General features: G+C 48.1%; 1 protein-coding gene across 1 annotated transcript in view; it reads right to left on the bottom strand.

Moving 5' to 3' along the window:
* The window catches only part of LOC144592313 (angiopoietin-1 receptor-like), a 98666-nt gene that overhangs the window by 71985 nt on the left and 3968 nt on the right, over nt 1-22713 (bottom strand). Inside the window, 8 exon segments of the mRNA XM_078396842.1 lie at nt 762-872; nt 4987-5124; nt 10668-10799; nt 14845-14997; nt 17427-17537; nt 19738-19748; nt 21893-22007; nt 22010-22186. Coding sequence (XP_078252968.1) covers nt 762-872; nt 4987-5124; nt 10668-10799; nt 14845-14997; nt 17427-17537; nt 19738-19748; nt 21893-22007; nt 22010-22186 — 948 coding nt within the window.

Below are 22713 nucleotides of genomic sequence, written 5' to 3'. Positions count from 1 at the left end.
GCGGTGCCCAGCGGTCCCGGAAATCCCCCAGGGTGCCCGTGGGCAGCACGTGGTCCCTCTCCAACACCACCCGGGCGCGGACGGACGTGACCCCGGAAAAGGGGCGGTCAGCCGGCTCGGGCAAGGCCCTCTTCCGCTTCGCGCCGTGACTCACAGACGGCCATCTTGGCCAGGCCCAGGAGCAACCCAACCGGGACATCCTCTGCCCTACCCTCTCCCCTACGCACAGGGTGTCCAGAGATGGGGATGGTGGGTGGGAAGTGCAGCCAGAAGGCAAGGAGCAGCCCCTTTAGATATTGGAACAGGGGCTGCAACCTCACACACTCCATGTACACGTGGTACACAGACTCACACACTCCATGTACACGTGGTACACAGACTCACACACTCCATGTACACGTGGTACACAGACTCACACACTCCATGTACACGCGGTACACAGACTCAAGACTGAAGAGGGGTCTCGACCCGAAATGTCACCCTTTCCTTCTCCCCAGAGATGCTGCCTGACCCGCTGAGTTACGCCAGCACTCTGTGAAACGTCACCTATCCATGTTCTCCAGAGATGCTGCCTGACCCGCTGAGTTACTCCAGCACTCTGTGAAACGTTATCTATCCATGTTCTCCACAGATGCTGCCTGACCCGCTGAGTTACTCCAGCATTTTGTGTCTGCCCACATATCAGATGTGGATTTAGCCCGTAATAACTCTGCTCCGAATTTACCCTAACTCCATGTGAAATAGTACTCATGGGATTGTACCTTCAGTGTCACAGTGCAGGCACAAGCAACCTCGGAAACGATCGCACTTTTCACCATTGATGCACTCACACCTGAGTTGACAATTGGCCCCATAATAGCCAGCGTCACAAGCTGCAAGCAATCAAAAATGGATCGTTAGAATAGCATTCATTTTCACTTTTCCTTATGACATAAAGTGCCCATCAATCTACTGTCTCTCCCTTGATGCCTCTATAACAGGGATCTCCAAACTATGGCCACATCTGGCCCGCCACCAGATGTCACCAGATGTCATCCGGGGACTGGAGGCAGAAGCTGCCGGCGAAGGTTAACCGGAGAGCGGATCAGATCGCCACCGACCCAGAGCCGGGACAAGGCGAGAGATCGCAGCGCCCCCTCACAAACAAACCCAAGGAAACGTCCCTCCTCACCACCACCGCCGCTCACCACGGGAATGCGGGGCTTCCGAACAACAACCACGCTTGTGGGGAGGGAGGGAGGGAGGGAGGGAGGGAGGGAGGGAGGGAGGGAGGGAGGGGAGAGGAGGAGAGGAGGAGAGGAGGAGGGGGGGAGGGGAGGAGAGGGGAGGGGGGGAGAGGGGAGAGGGGGAGAGGGGGAGAGAGCCACAGGTGAGGCTGCTGAGCAGAACAGGAGCCCATGGTGTGAGAGGCAAGGTACTCGAATGGATGGAAGATTGGCTGACTGACAGAAGGACAAGAGTGGGGCCTTTTCTGGTTGGCAGCCGACAACTAGTGCCATGCCGATGTTGGGCCTACTACTTTTCACGTTATTTGTCAATGATCTCGATGGAATCGATGCGTTTGTCCCCAAGTTTATGGATGATACGAAGATAAGTGGACGGGCTCCTTGCGAGAGCGGACAAAGAAACACCAAATGGTGTACAGCATTTACAGAGGGTACGGTCATGCATTTGGGTAGAAGGCGGTGGTAAGGTCATGCATTTGGTGGTAAGAATAGGAAGGCAGAGTATTATCTGAATGGTGTAAAGTGTACAACGAGATCTGTGTGTCCTAGTGCATCAGTCACTGAAAGGAAGCATGCAGGTGCAGCAGGCAGTGAAGAAAGCCAATGGAATGTTGGCCTTCATAACGAGAGTAGTTGAGTATAGGAGCAAAGAGGTCCTTCTGCAGTTGTACAGGGCCTCAGTGAGACCGCACCTGGAGTACTGTGTGCAGTTTTGGTCTCCAAATTTGAGGAAGGATATTCTTGCTATTGAGGGCGTGCAGCGTAGGTTTACTAGGTTAATTCCCGGAATGGCGGGACTGTCATATGTTGAAAGACTGGAGCGACTAGGCTTGTATACACTGGAATTTAGAAGGATGAGAGGGGATCTTATCGAAACCTATAAGATTATTAAGGGGTTGGACACATTAGAGGCAGGAAAAATGTTCCCAATGTTGGGGGAGTCCAGAACAAGGGGCCACAGTTTAAGAATAAGGGGTAGGCCATTTAGAACGGAGATGAGGAAAAACTTTTTCAGTCAGAGAGTTGTGAATCTGTGGAATTCTCTGCCTCAGAAGGCAGTGGAGGCCAAGTCTCTGAATGCATTCAAGAGAGAGCTGGATAGAGCACTTAAGGATAGCGGAGTCAGGGGGTATGGGGAGAAGGCAGGAATGGGGTACTGATTGAGAATGATCAGCCATGATCACATTGAATGGTGGTGCTGGCTCGAAGGGCCGAATGGCCTCCTCCTGCACCTATTGTCTATAAGGAACAAAAACGTTGATTACTTTCAAAATGGGGAGAGGCTTCATAAATCAGAGGTGCAAAGGGACTTGGGAGTGCTGGTCCAGGATTCCCAAAAGGTTAATTTGCAGTTCGAGGCGGCGTTAAGGAAGGCAAATGGAATGTCTGCATTCATTTCAAGAGGACTAGGGAATATAATCAAGGATGCAATGCTGAGGTGCTGGTGGGGCTACATTTGGTGTATTGTGAGCAGTTTTGGGCCTCATGTCTGAGGAAGGATAGAAACATAGAAAATAGGTGCAGGAGGAGGCCATTTGGCCCTTCGAGACAGCACCGCCATTTATGGTGATCATGTATGATCATCCCCAATCAATACCCCGTGCCTGCCTTCTCCCCATATCCCTTGATTCCACTAGCCCCTAGAGCTCTATCTATCTCTTAAATCCATCCAGTGATTTGGCCTCCACTGCCCTCTGTGGCAGAGAATTCCACAAATTCACAACTCTCTGGGTGAAAAGGTTTTTTCTCACCTCAGTTTTAAATGGCCTCGCCTTTATTCTAAGACCCCTGGTTCTGGACTCGCCCAACATCGGGAATATTTTTCCTGCATCTAGCTTGTCCAGTCCTTTTATAATTTTATATGTTTCTGTAAGATCCCCTCTCATCCTTCTAAACCCCAGTGAATACAAGGATGTGCAGTTCATTGGCTATATTTAAGAGGGAGTTAGATGTGGCCCTTGTGGCTAAAGGGATCAGGGGGTATGGAGAGAAGGCAGGTACGGGATACTGAGTTGAATGATCAGCCATGATCATATTGAATGACGGTGCAGGCTCGAAGGGCCGATGGGCCGAATGGCCTACTCCTGCACCTTTTTCTATGTTTCTATGTTTCTATGTGCTGGCTTTGGAGAGGTTTCAGAGAAGGTTTACGAGAATGATCCCGGGGATTACTGGATTAATGTGTGAGGAACATTGGAAGACCCTGTGCCTGAACTCACTTGGAGGTCAGTAGGATTGCAGGAGATCTCATTGAAACCTAATGGACAGATAATGAAAAGCCTTGATAAAATGGAAGGTAGACACAGAATGCTGGAGTAACTCAGCGGGACAGGCAGCATCTCAAGAGGGAAGGAATAGGTGACGTTTCGTGTCGTGACCCTTCTTCACACTGAGTTACTCCAGCATTTTGTGTCTACCTTTGACTTAAACCAGCATCTGCAGTTTTTTTTCCTAGATAAAGTGGACGTTGAATGGACGTTTCCAGCGATGGGAGAGTATAGAACCAGAGGGCACATGTCTAGAACGATAAGGGAAATTTCTTTAGCCAAAGGGTGGTGAATCTGTGGAATTCATTGCTACAGACGGCTGTGGAGGCCAAGACATTTGGTATCTTGAAAGACACTGAAAGATCAATTTAAAGATCAAGGTTCTTGATTAATAAGGGCGTTAAATGTTCCAGGGAGACGGCAGGAGATTGGGTTGGCGGGGAAAAATAGATCAGCCGTGATTGAATGGCGGAGTGAACTGTTCTGGAACTGGTACGGGAACTGTTCTGCCCACAGCCACAAATCACTACACAGAGTGGTGAAGACGGCACAGTACATCACTGGCAACTGTCTCCCGGCCATTCAGGACATTCTCTACCGGCGGTGCCTGCGGAAGGCACGCAGCATCATCAAGGACCACAGTCACCCAGCACGCAGGCTGTTCTCCTTGTTACCGTCAGGCAGACGATACAGGGGTATGGCTGCACGTACCACCAGACTGAACAACAGTTTCTACCATCAGGCCATCAGGCTTCTGAACTCAGAAACACATTTCACATCATATATGTTGATTGTTTTAATATTGCCTTTTTACCTATTTTTACTATTGTCTTTTTACCTTACTAATGTCATTTTTTTAAATCTTATTTATCGTTGGAATATTACTGCTGAGGTGACCCGTTGTCTTGTCAGATACATTTCATTGTACAGTTGACCCTGTGCCAACCTACATATGGCAAGTAAAAAAATGTTTTAATAAAATGTATTACATTTATTTTTGATTATTTATTATTAAACGGAATTAAGCAGGATTAAATTCAAAGGTTTCACAGTGTATTGTCTGAGAGCTAAACAGGTTGAGAAGGAAGAAGGATTATTTTGAAGGAGAAGAGGGTTAAAGGGAGAACCCTATTTTAATCCTTAATAAAGGGAGGGTTAAAGGGAGAACCCTCTTTTAATCCTTTAATCCTTAATCCCTCTTTTAAAGGGAGAACCCACTTTTAATCCTTAATACTCCAGAAAAATGTTTCATGTTAGATAGAGCTCTTAAGGATAGCGGAGTCAGGGGGTATGGGGAGAAAGCAGGAACGGGGTACTGATTGTGAATGATCAGCCATGATCACATTGAGTGGCGGTGCTGGCTCGAAGGGCCGAATGGCCTACTCCTGCACCTATTGTCTATTGTCTATTGTAAAAGCGGATTGTTTGAGGATAATGTATGTGGCTCTATGGGTTGAGCAGAGGAGTTCTTGGCTTTGAAACCACAGGTTTACCTTCATCACATTGAAGTCCTGTCCATCCTGTTGCACAGGAACAGCCATATGGATCCGGCAGGCAGAACATGGACAACCTGCAGTTCCCTCCACTACAAGCCCCCGTGCAGTCCTGGCCGTATGTATTCTCTCCACAGGCTGAAAGTGAAAAGCTCTCATCAATTAAAAAATCACAGCAGGGCATTCATTTAGGGAGAAGGCACGACTCATCCATTAGGACCATTAGGACCAGTTTAAATTCAACTTGGAGTATTTTGGAGGACCAAGAACCATGAAGAACCGCAGCACGGTGGCGCAGCGGTAGAGTTGCTGCCTTACAGCGAATGCAGCGCCGGAGACTCGGGTTCGATCCCGACTATGGGCGCCGTCTGTACGGAGTTTGTACGTTCTCCTCGTGACCTGCGTGGGTTTTCTCCGAGATCGTCGGTTTCCTCCCACACTCCAAAGACGTGCAGGTATGTAGATTAATAGGGAAATTTGTAGGTAAATGTAAAAATTGTCCCTAGTGGGTGTAGGATAGTGTTAGTGTGCGGGGATCGCTGGTTGGCGGGAACCCGGTGGGCCGAAAGGGCCTGTTTCCGCGCTGTATCTCCAAACTAAACTAAACCAAAGGGCTCTTTGTAGGTACAATCGTGGTTAGGGTGGTGGGGGAGGGTGGAGGGGGAGGGTGGAGGGGGAGGGCGATGGGGGAGGGGAGGGGCAGGAGAGGGGAGGAGGAGGGAGGAGAGGTTGCTGCACCAATGCAGGAGAGGTTTAGGCCAATCGGGTCCACTTGGTCTAGTTTACCCATATTTGGCCCCTATCTTTCTAAAATTTTCCCATGTACATGTTAAAATGTCATTTGAAATGTACCTGCCTCAACTACCTCCTTCACCAGCTCATTCCATCTATCCATCAGACTCCGAAGAAGGGTGTTGACCTGAAACTTCACCAGCTCCTCTCCAGAGATGCTGCCTGCCCCACTGAGTTACTCCAGCATTTGTGTCTATCTTTGGACTATCTATTTGGTAATGCTCACTGAACGTGGCTGCTTCAGCCTTACTTTAAACTCTCAATGATGGCAGGGCCTAGCATGCGAGGATGAGGAGCCTTTTCCTCCCATTAAATATTTCATTAAATATTATTTAAATAATATTTAAATATTTAAATAAAACCCGCCATTAAATGTATAATTAAATATCATTTAAATAAAATTTAAATATTTAAATTGACAACTCCTATTAAATATTTAATTGCTGGTCAAGTTTGATCTGATCCATTGGCTGAAGAGATCAGATAGTCTTGCCAATAGACAATGGACAATAGGTGCAGGAGGAGGCCATTCGGCCCTACGAGCCAGCACCACCATTCAATGTGATCATGGCTGATCATTCTCAATCAGTGCCCCGTTCCTGCCCTCTCCCCGTACCCCCTGACTCCGCTATCCTCAAGAGCTCAATCGAGCTCTCTCTTGAAAGCATCCAGAGAACTGGCCTCCACTGCCTTCTGAGGCAGAGAATTCCACAGATCTAATTCCACAGATTGCCTGTTGTATGCTTGAACCAAAACACAAAGTCCTGGAGTAACTCAGAGGGTCAGGCAGCATCCATGAAGAGAATGGACAGGTGGCATTTCGGGTGGGGTCCGTTCCTCAGACCGATTGTACGAGGGAGGGAAAAAGCTGGAAAAGAAGTGGGGAATGGAACAAAGCCTGGCAACTGATAGGTAGACAAAGTGTGTAGACTGAAGAAGGGCCTCGACCCGAAACGTCACCCATTCCTTCTCTCCAGAGATGCTGCCTGTCCCGCTGAGTTACTCCAGCATTTTGTGTCGAACTGATAGACAGATACAGTTGAAGAGAATTTTATTGGTCAGATGGGTGGAGTAAGTGGCAAAGACTACAAATGAAAAGGAGGCAAAACAATGGTGGAAGGAGAGAGAGATACCTTTTCACACAGAGGGTGGTGGGTGTATGGAACAAGCTGCCAGAGGAGGTAGTTGAGGCTGGGACTAATCCCATCGTTTAAGAAACAGTTGGACAGGTACATGGATAGGACAGGTTCGGAGGGTTGTGGACCAAGTTCAGGCAAGTGGGACGAGTGTAGCTGGGACATTGTTGGCCGGTATGGGCGAGTTGGGCCGAAGGGCCTGTTTGCACACTGTAACACTCTATGACTCTATGAGATACCTTCCCACAAGATACCTGCTCACGAGAATACAACAACAGTGAGCCTTCCTGTAGTTGGTTACAGTGATAATGTCTTTGTTTGGGGCTGACTGATCTTTTTATAGTCTACTAGACCAAGTGGACACATTGGGCCCAAACCCTCTCCTCCCCCCCCCCCACTGCCCCACCTCACCCCCCTCCCCTCCCTCCTCCCTCCCTCCCCACTCCATCCCCCTCAACCCCCCTCCCTCCCTCCTCACCTTCCCTCCCTCCCTCCCCAGGAGATAGATTTAAACTTTAAAATGTGAATAACTAAAAATATAACACCGATTTCAATGAAACTTCTTCCATTAGCACCAAAGGGACGACGGTGAGTAAGGTGGGGCTAAAAGTGTCCGGCTATCGTGTGCCGTTTTGGCTGTAGTTCAGGAACAAACAGACAAACAAACGAGAGTTTTAGTATATAGATTCCAGTTGACACAATTGTAATGCCTCACAACAAGAGCATATGAAGATTCACCGGTTTTGTGACGATCATTAGTTATGAATAGCTATACTTTTAATTTTCAGGTTATTGACTGAATTTAAATTCCATCGCTGCCACAACGTGATTGGAACTCGAGTGCCTGGATTGTTAAAAAAAAAAAGGTATTGGAGATACCCCTGCTGGGGCGGCACGGTGGCGCAGCGGTACAGTTGCTGCCTTGTGGCGCCAGGGACCCAGGTTCGATCCTGACTACGGGTGCTGTCTGTACGGAGTTTGTACGTTCTCGCTGTGACCGCGTGGGATTTCTCTGGGTGCACTGCTTTCCTCCCACATTCCAAAGACGTGCAGGTTTGAAGGTTCATTGGCCCTCCGTAAATTGTCCCTCATGTGTAAGATCCACCAAATTCACCCAAAACTTCATCCTCAACATTGATGGTCTCCCAGTATCCACCTCACCTCACATCCGGAATCTTGGAATCATCCTTGATCAAACCCTCTCCTTCGACAAACACATCAAACACATCACAAAGACAGCCTTCTTCCACCTCAAAAACATTGCCCGTCTCCGTCCATCCCTCTCCTCCACAGCTGCAGAAACCCTCATCCACGCCTTCATCACCTCCCGTCTGGACTACTGCAACAGCCTCCTCTATGGCGCACCCTCAAAAATCATCAATAAACTTCAATACATTCAAAACTCCGCTGCCCGTCTACTCACACACACCTCGATCCGTGACCATATCACCCCCATCCTTTATAAACTCCACTGGCTCCCCATCCCCCAGAGAATCCAGTACAAAATCCTCCTCATAACCTACAAAGCCCTCCATAACCTGGCCCCATCCTACCTGACCGACCTCCTCCACAGGCACACTCCCACCTGCACCCTCCGCTCTGCCGCTGCCAATCTCCTATCCCCCCACATCCGGACTAAACTCAGATCCTGGGGGGACAGGGCTTTCTCCATCGCTGCTCCCACCCTATGGAACTCACTACCCCAAACCGTTAGAGACTCCCCCACACTCACCACATTCAAAACATCACTGAAGTCTCACCTGTTCAGTACTGCCTTCAACCACTGAAGGTCACCTCACCTTCTGTCTCCTTTCTCTGTTCATTTATTTATTTACTTATTTATCTATTTATTAATTTCCCTATGTTCTCAAAATCTCTGTAAAGTGTCTTTGAGTATATGAAAAGCGCTATATAAATAAAATGTATTATTATTATTATTATTAAGATGCAAAAATCAGATAACAGTAGACCAAGTGGACCTGTTGGGCCCAAACCACTCCTGCATTGGTGCAGCACCCTCTCCTCCCCCCCCTCCCCCTCCCCTTGGCCCCCTCCCTCCCTCCCTACCCCCCTCCCCTCCCCCTCACCCCTCCCCTCACTCCATCCCCCTCACTCCATCCCCCTCAACCCCCTATTCCTCCCTCCTCCCCCCTCCCTCCTCAGGAGATAGATTTAAACTTTAAAATGTGAATAACTAAAAATATAACACCGATTTCAATGAAACTTCTTCCATTAGCACCAAAGGGACGACGGTGAGCAAGGTGGGCCTAAAAGTGTTGCGCTATCGTGTACCGTTTTGGCAGTAGTTCAGGAACAAACAAACAAACAAACAAACGAGAGTTTTAGTTTAGAGATGGAACTAGTGTACGGGTGATCGTTGGATGGTCAGCATGCACTCAGTGGGCCGAAGGGCCTGCTTCCACGCCTGAACTTTAATCAATGTGCCAGGCACAGCTCTGGTGATTAAAACAAAGTTAACGTTTTCGGTCGGTACACTTTTGCAATTGGTAATCAAAACTGAAAACAGAAAATGCAGGTCAGGCAGCACCTGCGGAAAGGAAACAGGGTTAACAATTCAGAGTGCATTAGAAACTGGTGCCTGGGATGAGAATGCTCATTAAGCTCATGATTCAAAAGCAATTGTTTGTGAAGTAATCAAAAACCTTTGATTAGATCCTTGGCTTGTGACAACAGCTTCACCAGTTGAAAGCATTTTAAGAGATTTGTCCTATTGGAGTATAAGAAAATAACTGCAGATGCTGGTACAAATCGAAGATATTTATTTCACAAAATGCTGGAGTAACTCAGCAGGTCAGGCAGCATCTCAGGAGAGAAGGAATGGGTGACGTTTCGGGTCGAGACCCTTCTTCAGACTGATGTCAGGGGGCGTGGGACAAAGGAAGGATATAGGTGGAGACAGGAAGATAGAGGGAGAAGGGGGAGGGGAAGAGAGGGACAGAGGAACTATCTAAAGTTGGAGAAGTCAATGTTCATACCGCTGGGCTGCAAGCTGCCCAGGCGAAATATGAGGTGCTGTTCCTCCAATTTCCGGTGGGCCTCACTATGGCACTGGAGGAGGCACATGACAGAAAGGTCAGACTGGGAGTGGGAGGGAGAGTTGAAGTGCTCAGCCACCGGGAGATCAGGTTGGTCGAGGCGGACTGAGCGAAGGTGTTGAGCGAAACGATCGTCAAGCCCGTGTTTGGTTTCGCCGATGTAGAGAAGCTAACATCTAGAGTCCCCTCCCCCTTCCCAGTTCTCCCTCTCTCTTCCCCTCCCCCTTCCCAGTTCTCCCTCTCTCTTCCCCTCCCCCTTCCCAGTTCTCCCTCTCTCTTCCCCTCCCCCTTCCCAGTTCTCCCTCTCTCTTCCCCTCCCCCTTCCCAGTTCTCCCTCTCTGTTCCCCTCCCCCTTCCCAGTTCTCCCTCTCTCTTCCTCTCCCCCTTCCCAGTTCTCCCTCTCTCTTCCCCTCCCCCTTCCCAGTTCTCCCTCTCTCTTCCTCTCCCCCTTCCCAGTTCTCCCTCTCTCTTCCTCTCCCCCTTCCCAGTTCTCCCTCTCTCTTCCCCTCCCCCTTCCCAGTTCTCCCTCTCTCTTCCTGCCTCCACCTTCCCAGTTCTCCCTCTCTCTTCCTGCCTCCACCTATATCCTTCCTTTGTCCCGCCCACCTGACATCAGTCTGAAGAAGTGTCTCGACCCGAAACGTCACCCATTCCTTCTCTCCTGAGATGCTGCCTGACCTATTGGAGTGATGCTTACCTGATTCACATCGTTTGCCCATGAAACCTGGTGGGCAGATGCAATGTCCCCTCTCATCATGGCAAACCCCTCCGTTCAGACACAATGGACAGTCCTTTGTACAGTTGGCTCCCCACTTTCCAGTCTTGCACTCTGTAATTCAAAAAACGCACACTGAGTAGGAAGGAACTGCGGATGCTGGCTTCAACCGAAGATAGACACAAATTGCTGGAGTTACTCAGCGGGACAGGCAGCATCCCTCGGCGAGAAGGAACGGAAGATGGTTTGCGTCAAGACCCTTCTTCAGACTAGTCGGGGGGGAAAGGGAAAGGAGATATAGACAGTGGTGTAGAGAGGTATAGAACAAATGAATGAAAGAAATGCAAAAAAGTAACGATGATAAAAGAAATGAATGAATGAATGAATGAATGAATAGACAAAGACAATAGGAGCAATTCGGCCCTTCGAGCCAGCACCGCCATTCAATGTGATCATGGCTGATCATTCTCAATCAGTATCCCGTTCCTGCCTTCTCCCCATACTCCCTGACTCCGCTATCCTTAAGAGCTCTATCTAGCTCTCTCTTGAATGCATTCAGAGAATTGGCCTCCACTGCCTTCTGAGGCAGAGAATTACACAGATTCACAACTCTCTGACTCAAAAAGTTTTTCCTCATCTCAGTTCTAAATGGCCTACCCCCTATTCTTAAACTGTGGCCCCTTGTTCTGGACTCCCCCAACATTGGGAACATGTTTCCTGCCTCTAACGTGTCCAACCCCTTAATAATCTTATACGTTTCGATAAGAATGAATATGTTTATTGGCCAAGTATGTGCACATACAAGGAATGTGCCTTGGTGCTCCGCTCACAAATGACAACACAAACATACAGTTAACAATTAAGAATAAAGCATAACCACATCAAAACAATAAGGGTACAACATTACGGTCCAAACATGTGGGTGCAAATAAACCAGAGCAAAAAAGAGACTTTGGTTATTGAGTAGAACTACTACTAGAACTACTACTAGAAACGGGCCATTGTTAGCCGTTTGCTAGTTGAGAATGAGAACCTATTAGGACACGAAGAGTCTCGACCTGAAACATCACCCATTTCCCCTCTCCAGAGATGCTGCCTGTTCCACTGAGTTACTCCATCTTTTTGTGTCTATCTTCAGTTTTAACCTCCTTTAAACCTTTAATCCTTCCTTCAGATTCAGGGACAGTTTGTTCCCGGCTGTTATCAGGCAGCTGAACCATCCTACCACAACCAGCGAGCAGTGCTGAACTACTATCTACCTCATCGGTCACCCTCAGACTATCTTTGATCAGACTTTGCTGGCTTTACCTTGCACTAAACATAATTCCCTTATTATGTATCTATACACTGTGAATGGCTCGATTGCAATCACGTATTGTCTTTCCACTGACTGGAGAGCACGCAGCAAAAGCTTTTCACTGTACACGTGACAATAAACGAAACTGAGACTGAAACTGCAGAAACGGCCGGAAATAAAGGTGTATCTTGCTCAATAGGAACAACAGGAATGGGTTAGTAAAAAGTTAATTTGAATGGATTAACTAAACAAATCTTGCCAGCATTTAATTATCTCTCGAATGTGTGGATAGCTCAACTTATAGATTCCATACAGCATGGAAACATTGCATTTGGCTCAAAATGTCCTTGCTGTTCACTATGTACCCATCTTCCAGAAGGCTTCTATGCCTAACTAATTTAAGTGTTCATCTTGACATTTCTTAAGTGCTATCAGTGACTATTTCTATTTTCCAATTCACAATCTATTATACTTTAATCTCTTTAGACAAGGTCACAAAGCTCAGTGATTGAGCTATACAGCTTGGAAACAGGCCCTTTGACCCAACTCGCCTGTGCTGACCAAGTTGCTAAACTGAGCTGTACGGGCATAACCAGCCAACAAATGCTATAGAGTCATAGAGTGATACACTGTGGAATCATGCCCTCCGGCCCTACTTGCCTAACATGTCCCAGCTACACGTCCCACCTGCTTGCATTTGGCCCATATCCCACCAAACGTGTCCCTGTCCATGTACCTGTCTAAATGTTCCGTAATCGTTGGGTTTGGACCCGGCTTCAACTACTTCCACTGGCAGCTCGTTCCATACATCCACCACCCTTTGTGTGAAAACATTACCCCTCAGATTCCTTTAAATCTTTCCCCCTTCACCTTAAACCTGTGTCATCTGGTCCTCCTCTGTGCATCTACCCGATCTATTCCTCTCATGATCTTATACACCTCTATAAGATCACCCCACAACCTCCTGCACTCCCAGAGTCCCAGCCTACTCAACTCCTCCCTCCAGCTCAGACCCTCTAGTCCTGGCCACCTCCTTGTAAATCTTCTCTGCACCTTCTCCAGCATGACAATATTTGACAACAACTAGCCGACAGTTATTGGAATGTTGTGTGAGGAGGTGTTTCTTAATGCCTGCCTCTAAGTTCTAGATAGTGCCCTGGACTCACCACAAGAGAAGTGATTTGTCTCGGGCAATTCTTTAATATTAGATCCATGTTTAAATAAATAAAAAATTAGACTGCAACCAGCTGTTACAATATGACACTTTCAGCTTTCACATCAGTCATATGATGTGGATATATATGCGGATGACACGAAGCTGGGGGGCAGTGTTAGCTGTGAGGAGGTGGCTAGGAGGCTGCAGGATGACTTGGATAGGTTAGGTGAGTGGGAAAATGCATGGCAGATGCAGTATAATGTGGATATATGTGAGGTTATCCACTTTGGTGGAAAGAACAGGAAAGCAGACTATTATCTGAATGGTGGCCGATTAGGAAAAGGGGAGATGCAACGTGACCTGGGTGTCGTGGTGCACCAGTCATTGAAAGTAGGCATGCAGGTGCAGCAGGCAGTGAAGAAAGCGAATGGTATGTTGGCATTCATAGCGAGGGGATTTGAGTATAGGAGCAGGGAGGTTATGCTGCAGTTGTACAGGGCATTGATGAGACCACACCTGGAGTATTGTGTAATCTGAGGAAAGACATTCTTGCCATAGAGGGAGTACAGAGAAGGTTCACCAGATTGATTCCTGGGATGGCAGGACTTTCATATGAAGAAAGAGTGGATAGACTCGGCTTGCACACGCTAGAATTTAGAAGATTGAGGGGGGATCTTATAGAAATTTACAAAATTCTTAAGGGGTTGGACAGGCTAGATGCAGGAAGATTGTTCCCGATGTTGGGGAAGTCCAGAACAAGGGGTCACAGTTTAAGGATGAGGGGGAAGGCTTTTAGGATCGAGATGAGAACGTTTTTTTTCTCACAGAGAGTGGTGAATCTGTGGAATTCTCTGCCACAGAAGGTAGTTGAGGCCAGTTCATTGGCTATATTTAAGAGGGAGTTAGATGGGGCCCTTGTGGCTAAAGGGATCAGGGGGTATGGAGAGAAGGCAGGTACGGGATACTGAGTTGGATGATCAGCCATGATCATATTGAATGGCGGTGCAGGCTCAAAGGGCCGAATGGCCTACTCCTGCACCTATTTTCTATGTTTCTATGTTTCTATATAAGCAGTAGCATGATAAAAAATAAAAAAAACAATGAAGATGTTAGAAATCTGTGAGGAAAAAAAAACAGTGTTAAAGAAACTCTGCAGGTCAGGCAGCACATGTGGAGAAAGGAATGGAGTTAACATTTCAAATCAATGAAGATCAAATCTGAATACTAACTGAAGATGGACACAATGTGCCGGAGTAACTCAGCGGGACAGGCAGCATCCTTGGAGAGAAGGAATGGGTGACGTTTCGGGTCGAGACCTTCAGACTGAGAGTGAGGGGAGAGGGAGTCTAGAGACATGGAAGGGTAAGGTGTGAAAACGACAGATCAAAGCAGACTTTAAGGTCACCCATCCCTGTCCCGCTGAGTTACTCCACCATTTTGTGTCTATCTACGGTGTAAACCAGTATCTGCAGTTGCTTCCTGCACATTTACACTGAATACCAACCGGTTTTCTCTTAGACAATAAACAATAGACAATAGGTGCAGGAGTAGGCCATTCGGCCCTTCGAGCCAGCACCGCCATTTAATGTGATCATGGCTGACCATTCTCAATCAGTAGATGTTGGCTGACTTATCTCCACGGTTCCAGTAATAATTCCTGTTGATATTCGAGGTGAAAATAAACCAGAGATATTTGTGAGTCTTACTTCTGACGATCAGCCGCGTGAAGGCTTTGGACGAGTTGCCCTGTCCAATGAGAAATGTTGCGTAGACGCCCGCGTTCTCCAGGCTGGCTGACTGGATGTGATATTCCAAAATGTTCGTGATGTCGTTATGTGGGACGGATGAGATGAACATATCTGGAGAAATAGAAATAAATGTCAAAAAATGCAAAACAGTTGCCGAATGAAGTGAAGATTTGGGATTTAAATGGTGATGTCATTCTCATGAAAAGAACAAGGAAGGAATGTTTTTTTCTAAGAGGCCCAAAAAGGCGTGGCACAGTGGTACAGTGGTAGAGTTGCTCACCTGAAAGGACTGTCGGGGGTCCCTGGATGAAGTTCAGGGAGGAGGTATAAAGACAGGTGTTGTATCTCCTGCGGTACCTGGGTAGGGGGTGGTGACAATAGACAATAGGTGCAGGAGGAGGCCATTCGGCCCTTCGAGCCAGCACCACCATTCAATGTGATCATGGCTGATCATTCTCAATCAGTACCCCATTCCTGCCTTCTCCCCATACCCCCTGACTCCGCTATCCTTAAGAGCTCTGTCTAGCTCTCTCTTGAATGCATTCAGGGAATTGGCCTCCACTGCCTTCTGAGGCAGAGAATTCCACAGATTCACAACTCTCTGACAGAAAAAGTTTTTCCTCATCTCCGTTCTAAATGGCCTACCCCTTATTCTCAAACTGTGGCCCCTGGTTCTGGACTCCCCCAACATTGGGAACATGTTTCCTGCCTCTAACGTGTCCAACCCCTTAATAATCTTATATGTTTCGATAAGATCCCCCTCTCATCCTTCTAAATTCGGGATGGGAAGGGACGAGTTGACCAGGGAGTGGTGGAGGGAACGGTCTCCGCGGACAACAGGAAAGAGGTGGAGATGGGAAGATGTGACTCGTGGCGGGATACCGTTGGAGGTGACGAGAATGTCGGAGGATCATGTGCTGTCTGCTGATGGGGTGAAAGGTGAGGACTCGGGGGGCTCTGTCCCTGGTCCGACTGAGGGGAGGGGGATCAAGAGCAGAACTACGGAGTACATAGGAAACACGTGTGAGGGCCTCCTCTATAGAACAATGGGGGGAAACCCCCAACCCCTAAAGAATGAGAACATCCCGGATGTATTAATCACGTGCATCTTAATCTTCTGAATCAGCCTTTAGATCTTCATCAAGGCTCGTACAATCTTCTCATTTGACTTGCTCAATAACTTGGGATAAATCCTATCTGGGTTTCTGGGGACTTATCCGCCTTAATACTCTTCAAGACCTCCAGTATCTCCTTCTACTTAACTTCAAACTGCCCTTACATAGCAGTATTCTCCACATTGGCCTCACTGTTTGTCCATGTCCTTCTCCTTGATAAAATGGAAGCAAGGTACCAGATTTGTACATTGCCTACATCAAAGATAGATACAAAGTGCTGGAGTGACTCAATGGGGCAGGCAGCATCTCTGGAGAGAAGGAATGGGTGCCATTTGGGGCCGAGTCCCTTCTTCAGACTCCCCAGATTCGAAGCACAAATTTCTTCCTTTATCTATTAATCTTACTTATAATTATTATTTATTTACCTTATTACTCTTATTATTTGCATTTTCCTACCTTCTTGTTCTGTATTTTGTATGTTCTGCGTACGCACTTTGAATTGCCATTGCTGTATGAAATCTATATATTAAAACTCTTGTTTGTTTGTTTGTTCCTGAACTACAGCCATAACGGTGCACGATAGCGCAACAATGTTAGGCCCACCTTACTCACCGTCGTCCCTTTGGTGATAAAGGAAGAAGTTTCATTGAAATCGGTGTTATATTTTTTAAGTTATTCACATTTTAAAGTTTAAATCCATCTCCTCGGGAGGGAGGGGGGATGGAGGGAGGGGGAATGGAGTGGAGGGGGTGGAGGGAAGGCAATGGAGGGAGGAGGAAAAGGTAGGTTGAGGGGGATGGGGTGGTGAGGGAGGGGATGGGGGAGGGGGAAGGTGGAGGAGTAGGGAGTGTGGAGGGGAGGGTGGAGGGGGAGGGTGGAGGGGGAGGGGGGAGGGTGGAGGGGGAGGGTGGAGGGGGAGGGTGGAGGGGGAGGGTAGAGGGGGAGGGTAGAGGGGGAGGGTAGAGGGGGAGGGTTGAGGGGGCGGGTAGAGGGGGAGGGTAGAGGGGGAGGGTAGAGGGGGAGGGTAGAGGGGGAGGTTAGAGGGCGAGGTTAGAGGGCGAGGTTAGAGGGCGAGGTTAGAGGGCGAGGGGGGAGGAGGGAAGGGGGACGGGGAGGAGAGGGTGCTTCACCAATGCAGGGGAGGTTTGGGTCCAACAGGTCCATTTGGTTTAGTCCTTCCTATAGCTTGCTGACCAGAATGACACACAACCCTCGAAGTTTGGTCTCACCAATATTTTTATATTGTAACTTGAATCCCCAACCCTTGTACGCAAATTATAGAGAGATGTTTGAGTTTGCAATGTCAATTGGAAAATAATTTAAAATAATACAATTTATTTGTATTTAACTTTAAGATGATCAACTCGAGATTATAAACATCTTTTGTCTGATGGTAATGAGATGATAAATGAACAGTTTTGTTACCGTTTTTGTAGAGCATTAAATCTGCTTCTGTCTGGTGCTGTCGGTGGAACTGGATGGTAGTGTTTTCACCTTTACTCACAGTAATTGTAAGTAAATCTGGCAAGAAATGAGCTGTAAAATAAAAGATTGTTATTCAAATTCATCATCTCGCATAAATCGTGTTATTCTTAATCGCAGAGGGCGGCACGGTGGCGCAGCGGTAGAGTTACTGCCTTACAGCGAATGCAGCGCCGGAGACTCAGGTTCGATCCTGACTACGGGCACCGTCTGTAAGGAGTTTGTACATTCTCCCCGTGACCTGCATGGGTTTTCTCCGAGATCTTCGGTTTCCTCCCACACTCCAAAGACGTACAGGTATGTAGGTTAATTGGCTGGGTAAATGTAAAAAATTGTCCCTAGTGGGTGTGGGATAGTGTTAATGTGCGGGGATCGCTGGGCGGCACGGACTTGGTGGGCCGAAAGGGCCTGTTTCCGGCTGTATATATATATATATATGACGATAATGAATATGTGAAAGATGCCGGCTGCTAATTTAAAACACACAGAGCTTCTCACTCCATCCATATACGTTCATATTCAGGAGAATTGGGGTACCAACATCATGTTCATACAACGTCATGTGATAGGAGCAGGATTAGGCCATTCGGCCCATCAGGTCTGCTCCGTCATTCAATCATGGCTGATCATGCAGGCACAGCAGGCAGTGAAGAATGCTGAATGCATGTTGGCCTTCAGAACAAGACGAGTATAGGAGCAAAGAGGTCCTTCTGCAGTTGTACAGGGCCCTGGTGAGACCACACCTGGAGTACTGTGTGCAGGTTTGCTCTCCAAATTTCAGGAAGGACACTCTTGCTATTGAGGGTGTGCAGCGTAGGTTCACGAGGTTAATTCCCGGGATGGCGGGACTGTCGTATGATGAAAGGATGCAGCGACTAGGCTTGTATACGCTGGAATTCAGAAGGATGAGAGGGGATCTTATTGAAACATACAAGATTATTAAGAGATTGGACACACTAGAGGCAGGAAACATGTTCCCAATGTTGGGGGAGCCCAGAACCAGGGGCCACAGTTTAAGAATAAGGGGTAGGCTATTTAGAACTGAGATGAGGAAAAACGTTTTCAGTCAGAGAGTTGTAAATCTGTGGAATTCTTTGCCTCAGAAGGCAGTGGAGGCCAATTCTCTGAATGCATTCAAGAGAGAGCTAGATAGAGCTCTTAAAGATAGTGGAGTCAGGGGGTATGGGGAGAAGGCAGGGACGGGGTACTGATTGCAGATGATCAGCCATGATCACAGTGAATGGCGGTGCTGGCTCGAAGGGAGCGGGGGTGGGGGAGGAGGGAGGGGGAGGGGAACAGGGAGAGGGGGAGAAGGGCGTGAAGGGGGAGGGGGTGCTGCACCAATGCAGGAGAGATTTGGGCCCAACTTGGTCTAGTATCTAAACCTTTCTGATCGTGTACCTGTCTAAGTGTCTAGGCGTCAACTACGCCCTCTGTCACCTCATTCCCACCAGCCTCTGAGTGAAAGATTTATCCCCCAAATTCCTATTCAACTTTGTCCCTCTCACCTAAAACTCTGTCCTCTGGTTCTTGATAGCCCCGACAAGGTTATGATCCTGGCTTGTTTTCTCTGGAGCTTTGGAGACAGTCCCGACAATGTGATAATCCTATTTCTATTTCTCTGCTCCACTCATGTACCCTCAGTAGATGATCCCTCAGTATTGCCATCTCCGACTGCAGCCGTGATGTTCTCCTTGATCAATAAAGCAACTCCCCCTCCTCTTTGCTCGAACCTCTATGTTTCTCCTGTAGCACCTGTACCCTGTACCTGTCCCGTCCTGTCCTTAGATAGACACAAAGTGCTGGAGTAACTCAGCGGGACAGGCAGCATCTCTGGAGAGAAGGAAATGGGTGACGTTTCGGGTTGAGACTAGGGATACCAACTGTCCCGTATTAGCTGGGACATCCCGTATTTTGGGCTAAGTTTGTTTGTCCCATATGGGACTGCCCTTGTCCCGTATTAGGCCCGGGGGGGGGGGGCGCTGTAGGCCCGGACACTGAAGGCCGGGGGGCCACAGTCGGCCCGGACACTGTTGGGCCGGACAATAGGCTACTGGAGTGTGTTCGGAGAGCGGGGGCCGAGTGTGTTCGCCTAACGGAGGTTGTGTAGCAACCACCCCCCGGCTCGGACGGTCGCCATCGGTGGAGCGGGGGCACGTGGCCGCGGCTGGGTGAGGTCACTTGGAGCGCGGGCAATGACGTCACATTTTGCCCCTTATTTGGGAGTTAGAAAGTTGGCGACCCTAGTTGAGACCCTTCTTCAGCCTGGCCTCCCCTGAGCCAGGTTTCCATAGTGGCTCTAATGTCCCACTTGCATGAACCTATCCAAGGCCCTGCCTTAACTGACAATAGACAATAGACAATAGGTGCAGGAGGGAGGCCATTCGGCCCTTTGAGCCAGCACCGGCCATTCAATGTGATCATGGACTGATCATTCTCAATCAGTACCCCGTTCCTGCCTTCTCCCCATACCCCCTGACTCCGCTATCCTTAAGAGCTCTATCTAGCTCTCTCTTGAATGCATTCAGAGAATTGGCCTCCACTGCCTTCTGAGGCAGAGAATTCCACAGATTCACAACTGAAAAAGTTTTTCCTCATCTCCGTTCTAAATGGCCTACCCCTTATTCTTAAACTGTTCAGCCTCTAGCATTGAAATAAATGTAATTTTATCCAACTGCCTTTCCCCACTCCCTGCCTATCCTGTCTACAGAACAGCAGTCATCGAGTTCTTTAATGACTTCCAGCCTCCCACCTGCCTCACAACTGCATTGGGTTCCCTACCCCCCTCTCCCCCCCCCCCCCCCGCCAATCCAGTTTCAATCCTCCAAAGTAACGTTGGCAACCTCTGCCCACCAGGATGTGGGTTCCCCTCTGCTGCATTCATTTGTTGCGCTCTCCACAAATGCTTCCTGACCCGCTGTGCATTTCTAGCATTGCCCCGTCTTATTCCAGATCTCCGGCATATTTTTGCCCAGCTCGGGCCAAAGGATGAAAAATTATAAATTCACTTCAGCGACAATTGCTTCAGTCGTGAGCGGCTGTCAAAATGAATCGGAAAGCATTAGGACAAAACACACACAGCGGCCTGGTGGTAGAGCTGCTGCCCTACGGCGCCAGAGACCCGGTCTGATCCAGAACCAGGGCCACACAGTCTAAGAATAAAGGGGAGGCCATTTAAAACTGAGGTGAGAAGAAACCTTTTCACCCAGAGAGTTGTGAAGTTGTGGAATTCTCTGCCACAGAGGGGCACTGGAGGCCGAAATCACTGGATGAATTTAAAAGAGAGTTAGATAGAGCTCTAGGGGCTAGTGGAATCAAGGGATATGGGGAGAAGGCAGGCACGGGTTACTGATTGTGGATAATCAGCTATGATCACATTGAATGGCGGGTACTGGCTCGAAGTGCCAAATGGCCTCCTCCTGCACCTATTTTCTATGTTTCTAAGTTTCTATGTTTCTGACCACAGGTGCTGCCTGTGCACAGTTTGTGCGTTCTCCCTGTGACTGCGTGGGGTTTCCTCCGGGTGCTCTGGTTTCCTCCCGTATTCCAAAGATGTGTAGGTTTGAAAGTCAATCTGCCTCTGGAAATTGACCCTCGTGCATGAGAAAGTGGGATAACGTAGCACTGATGTGAACGGCGATCGATGGTCGGCGTGGACTCGGTGGACCGAAGACCCGTTTCCATGCTGTATCTCCGAACTAAACTCAAACTAAACGCATTGACAGAATGGCTACCAATAGCCCAAAAGTGCAGGCCTCTAAGCCTGCCAATGTAATTCTTAGAGAAGCAAAGCCATTGGTCTCCAAATTTGAGGAAGGATGTTCTTGCTATTGAGGGCGTGCAGCGTAGGTTCACTAAGTTAATTCCGGAATGGCGGGGGACTGTCGTATGTTGAAAGACTGGAGCGACTAGGCTTGTATACACTGGAATTTAGAAGGATGAGAGGAGATCTTATCGAAACGTATAAGATTATTAAGGGGTTGGACACGTTAGAGGCAGGAAACATGTTCCCAATGTTGGGGGAGTCCAGAACAAGGGGCCACAGTTTAAGAATAAGATGTAGGCATTTTAGAACGGAGATGAGGAAAAACTTTTTCAGTCAGAGAGTTGTGAATCTGTGGAATTCTCTGCCTCAGAAGGCAGTGGAGGCCAATTCTCTCAATGCATTCAAGAGACAGCTAGGATAGAGCTCTTAATGATGGCAGTCAGGGGGTATGGGGAGAAGGCAGGAACGGGGTACTGATTGAGAATGATCAGCCATGATCACATTGAATGGCGGTGCTGGCTCGAAGGGCCGAATGGCCTCCTCCTGCACCTATTGTCTATTGTCAAACCATAAACAGAGCACCAATCTGAACCCATCTATTCCAAACCATCACAGATGCGTATGATTTACCTTCTCGTGTGACATCTTAATTGTAGTAATCCGCTCAACTTCTTCTTTCACTCTACCCTCACAGAAGAATACTCCAACACCTTCATGTCTCTTGTCTGCACTCCACACAACACTTGAAGAGTAGTTTCAGTCGTTCTTTGTTCCAGGGGGCTCTGTAGCTGACCGTGGTAGGCCTCGCTATCACGCGCGACTGATATCTGGTCAGATTAGATGAGCACATGAAGAACACATACGAATGAGGTTTCCGATGTGGAGATTAGAGGGCTGGAGTTTATTAACGTTAAATCCAGCAATGCCTCGACTAGATCTGGAGGAAAGAAAAAAAAAATTTAATTAAAAGAGCATTGAATCTATAATGAAGGCCAATGTGGTATTTTTACAAGTACAATGCGGGGAAATGTTGGGTCACACGGTGGCGCAGCGGTAGAGTTTGCTGTCTTACAGCGCCAGAAACCCGGGTTCGATCCTGACTCCGGGCGCTGTCTGTACGGGGCTTGTACATTCTCCAGGTGACCGCCTGGGTTTTCTCCGAGATCTTCGGTTTCCTCCCACGCTCCAAAGACGTAGTAGGTTAATTGACTAGATATAGTGTAAATTGGCTCTAGTGCTTGTAGGATAATGTTAATGAGCGTGATCAGGTCACATTTTATCTCTGTTTACTTTGCTGTTACCTTCTCCCAGCTAACAATGATCTAGTCTAAATTTTCCCTGTTCTACATTCCCTTTTCCCTGTTTTCACACCTTCAAGCTTCCTTATCTATGTATCTCCCTAGATGGGGAGGGAGAGGGAGAGGGAGAGGGAGAGGGAGAGGGAGAGGGAGAGGGAGAGGGAGA

This window comes from Rhinoraja longicauda, chromosome 3, assembly GCF_053455715.1.
Source record: "Rhinoraja longicauda isolate Sanriku21f chromosome 3, sRhiLon1.1, whole genome shotgun sequence".
In the NCBI taxonomy this organism is placed as follows: Eukaryota; Metazoa; Chordata; class Chondrichthyes; order Rajiformes; family Arhynchobatidae; genus Rhinoraja; species Rhinoraja longicauda.
This window is presented reverse-complemented; position numbering and strand designations above follow the sequence as displayed.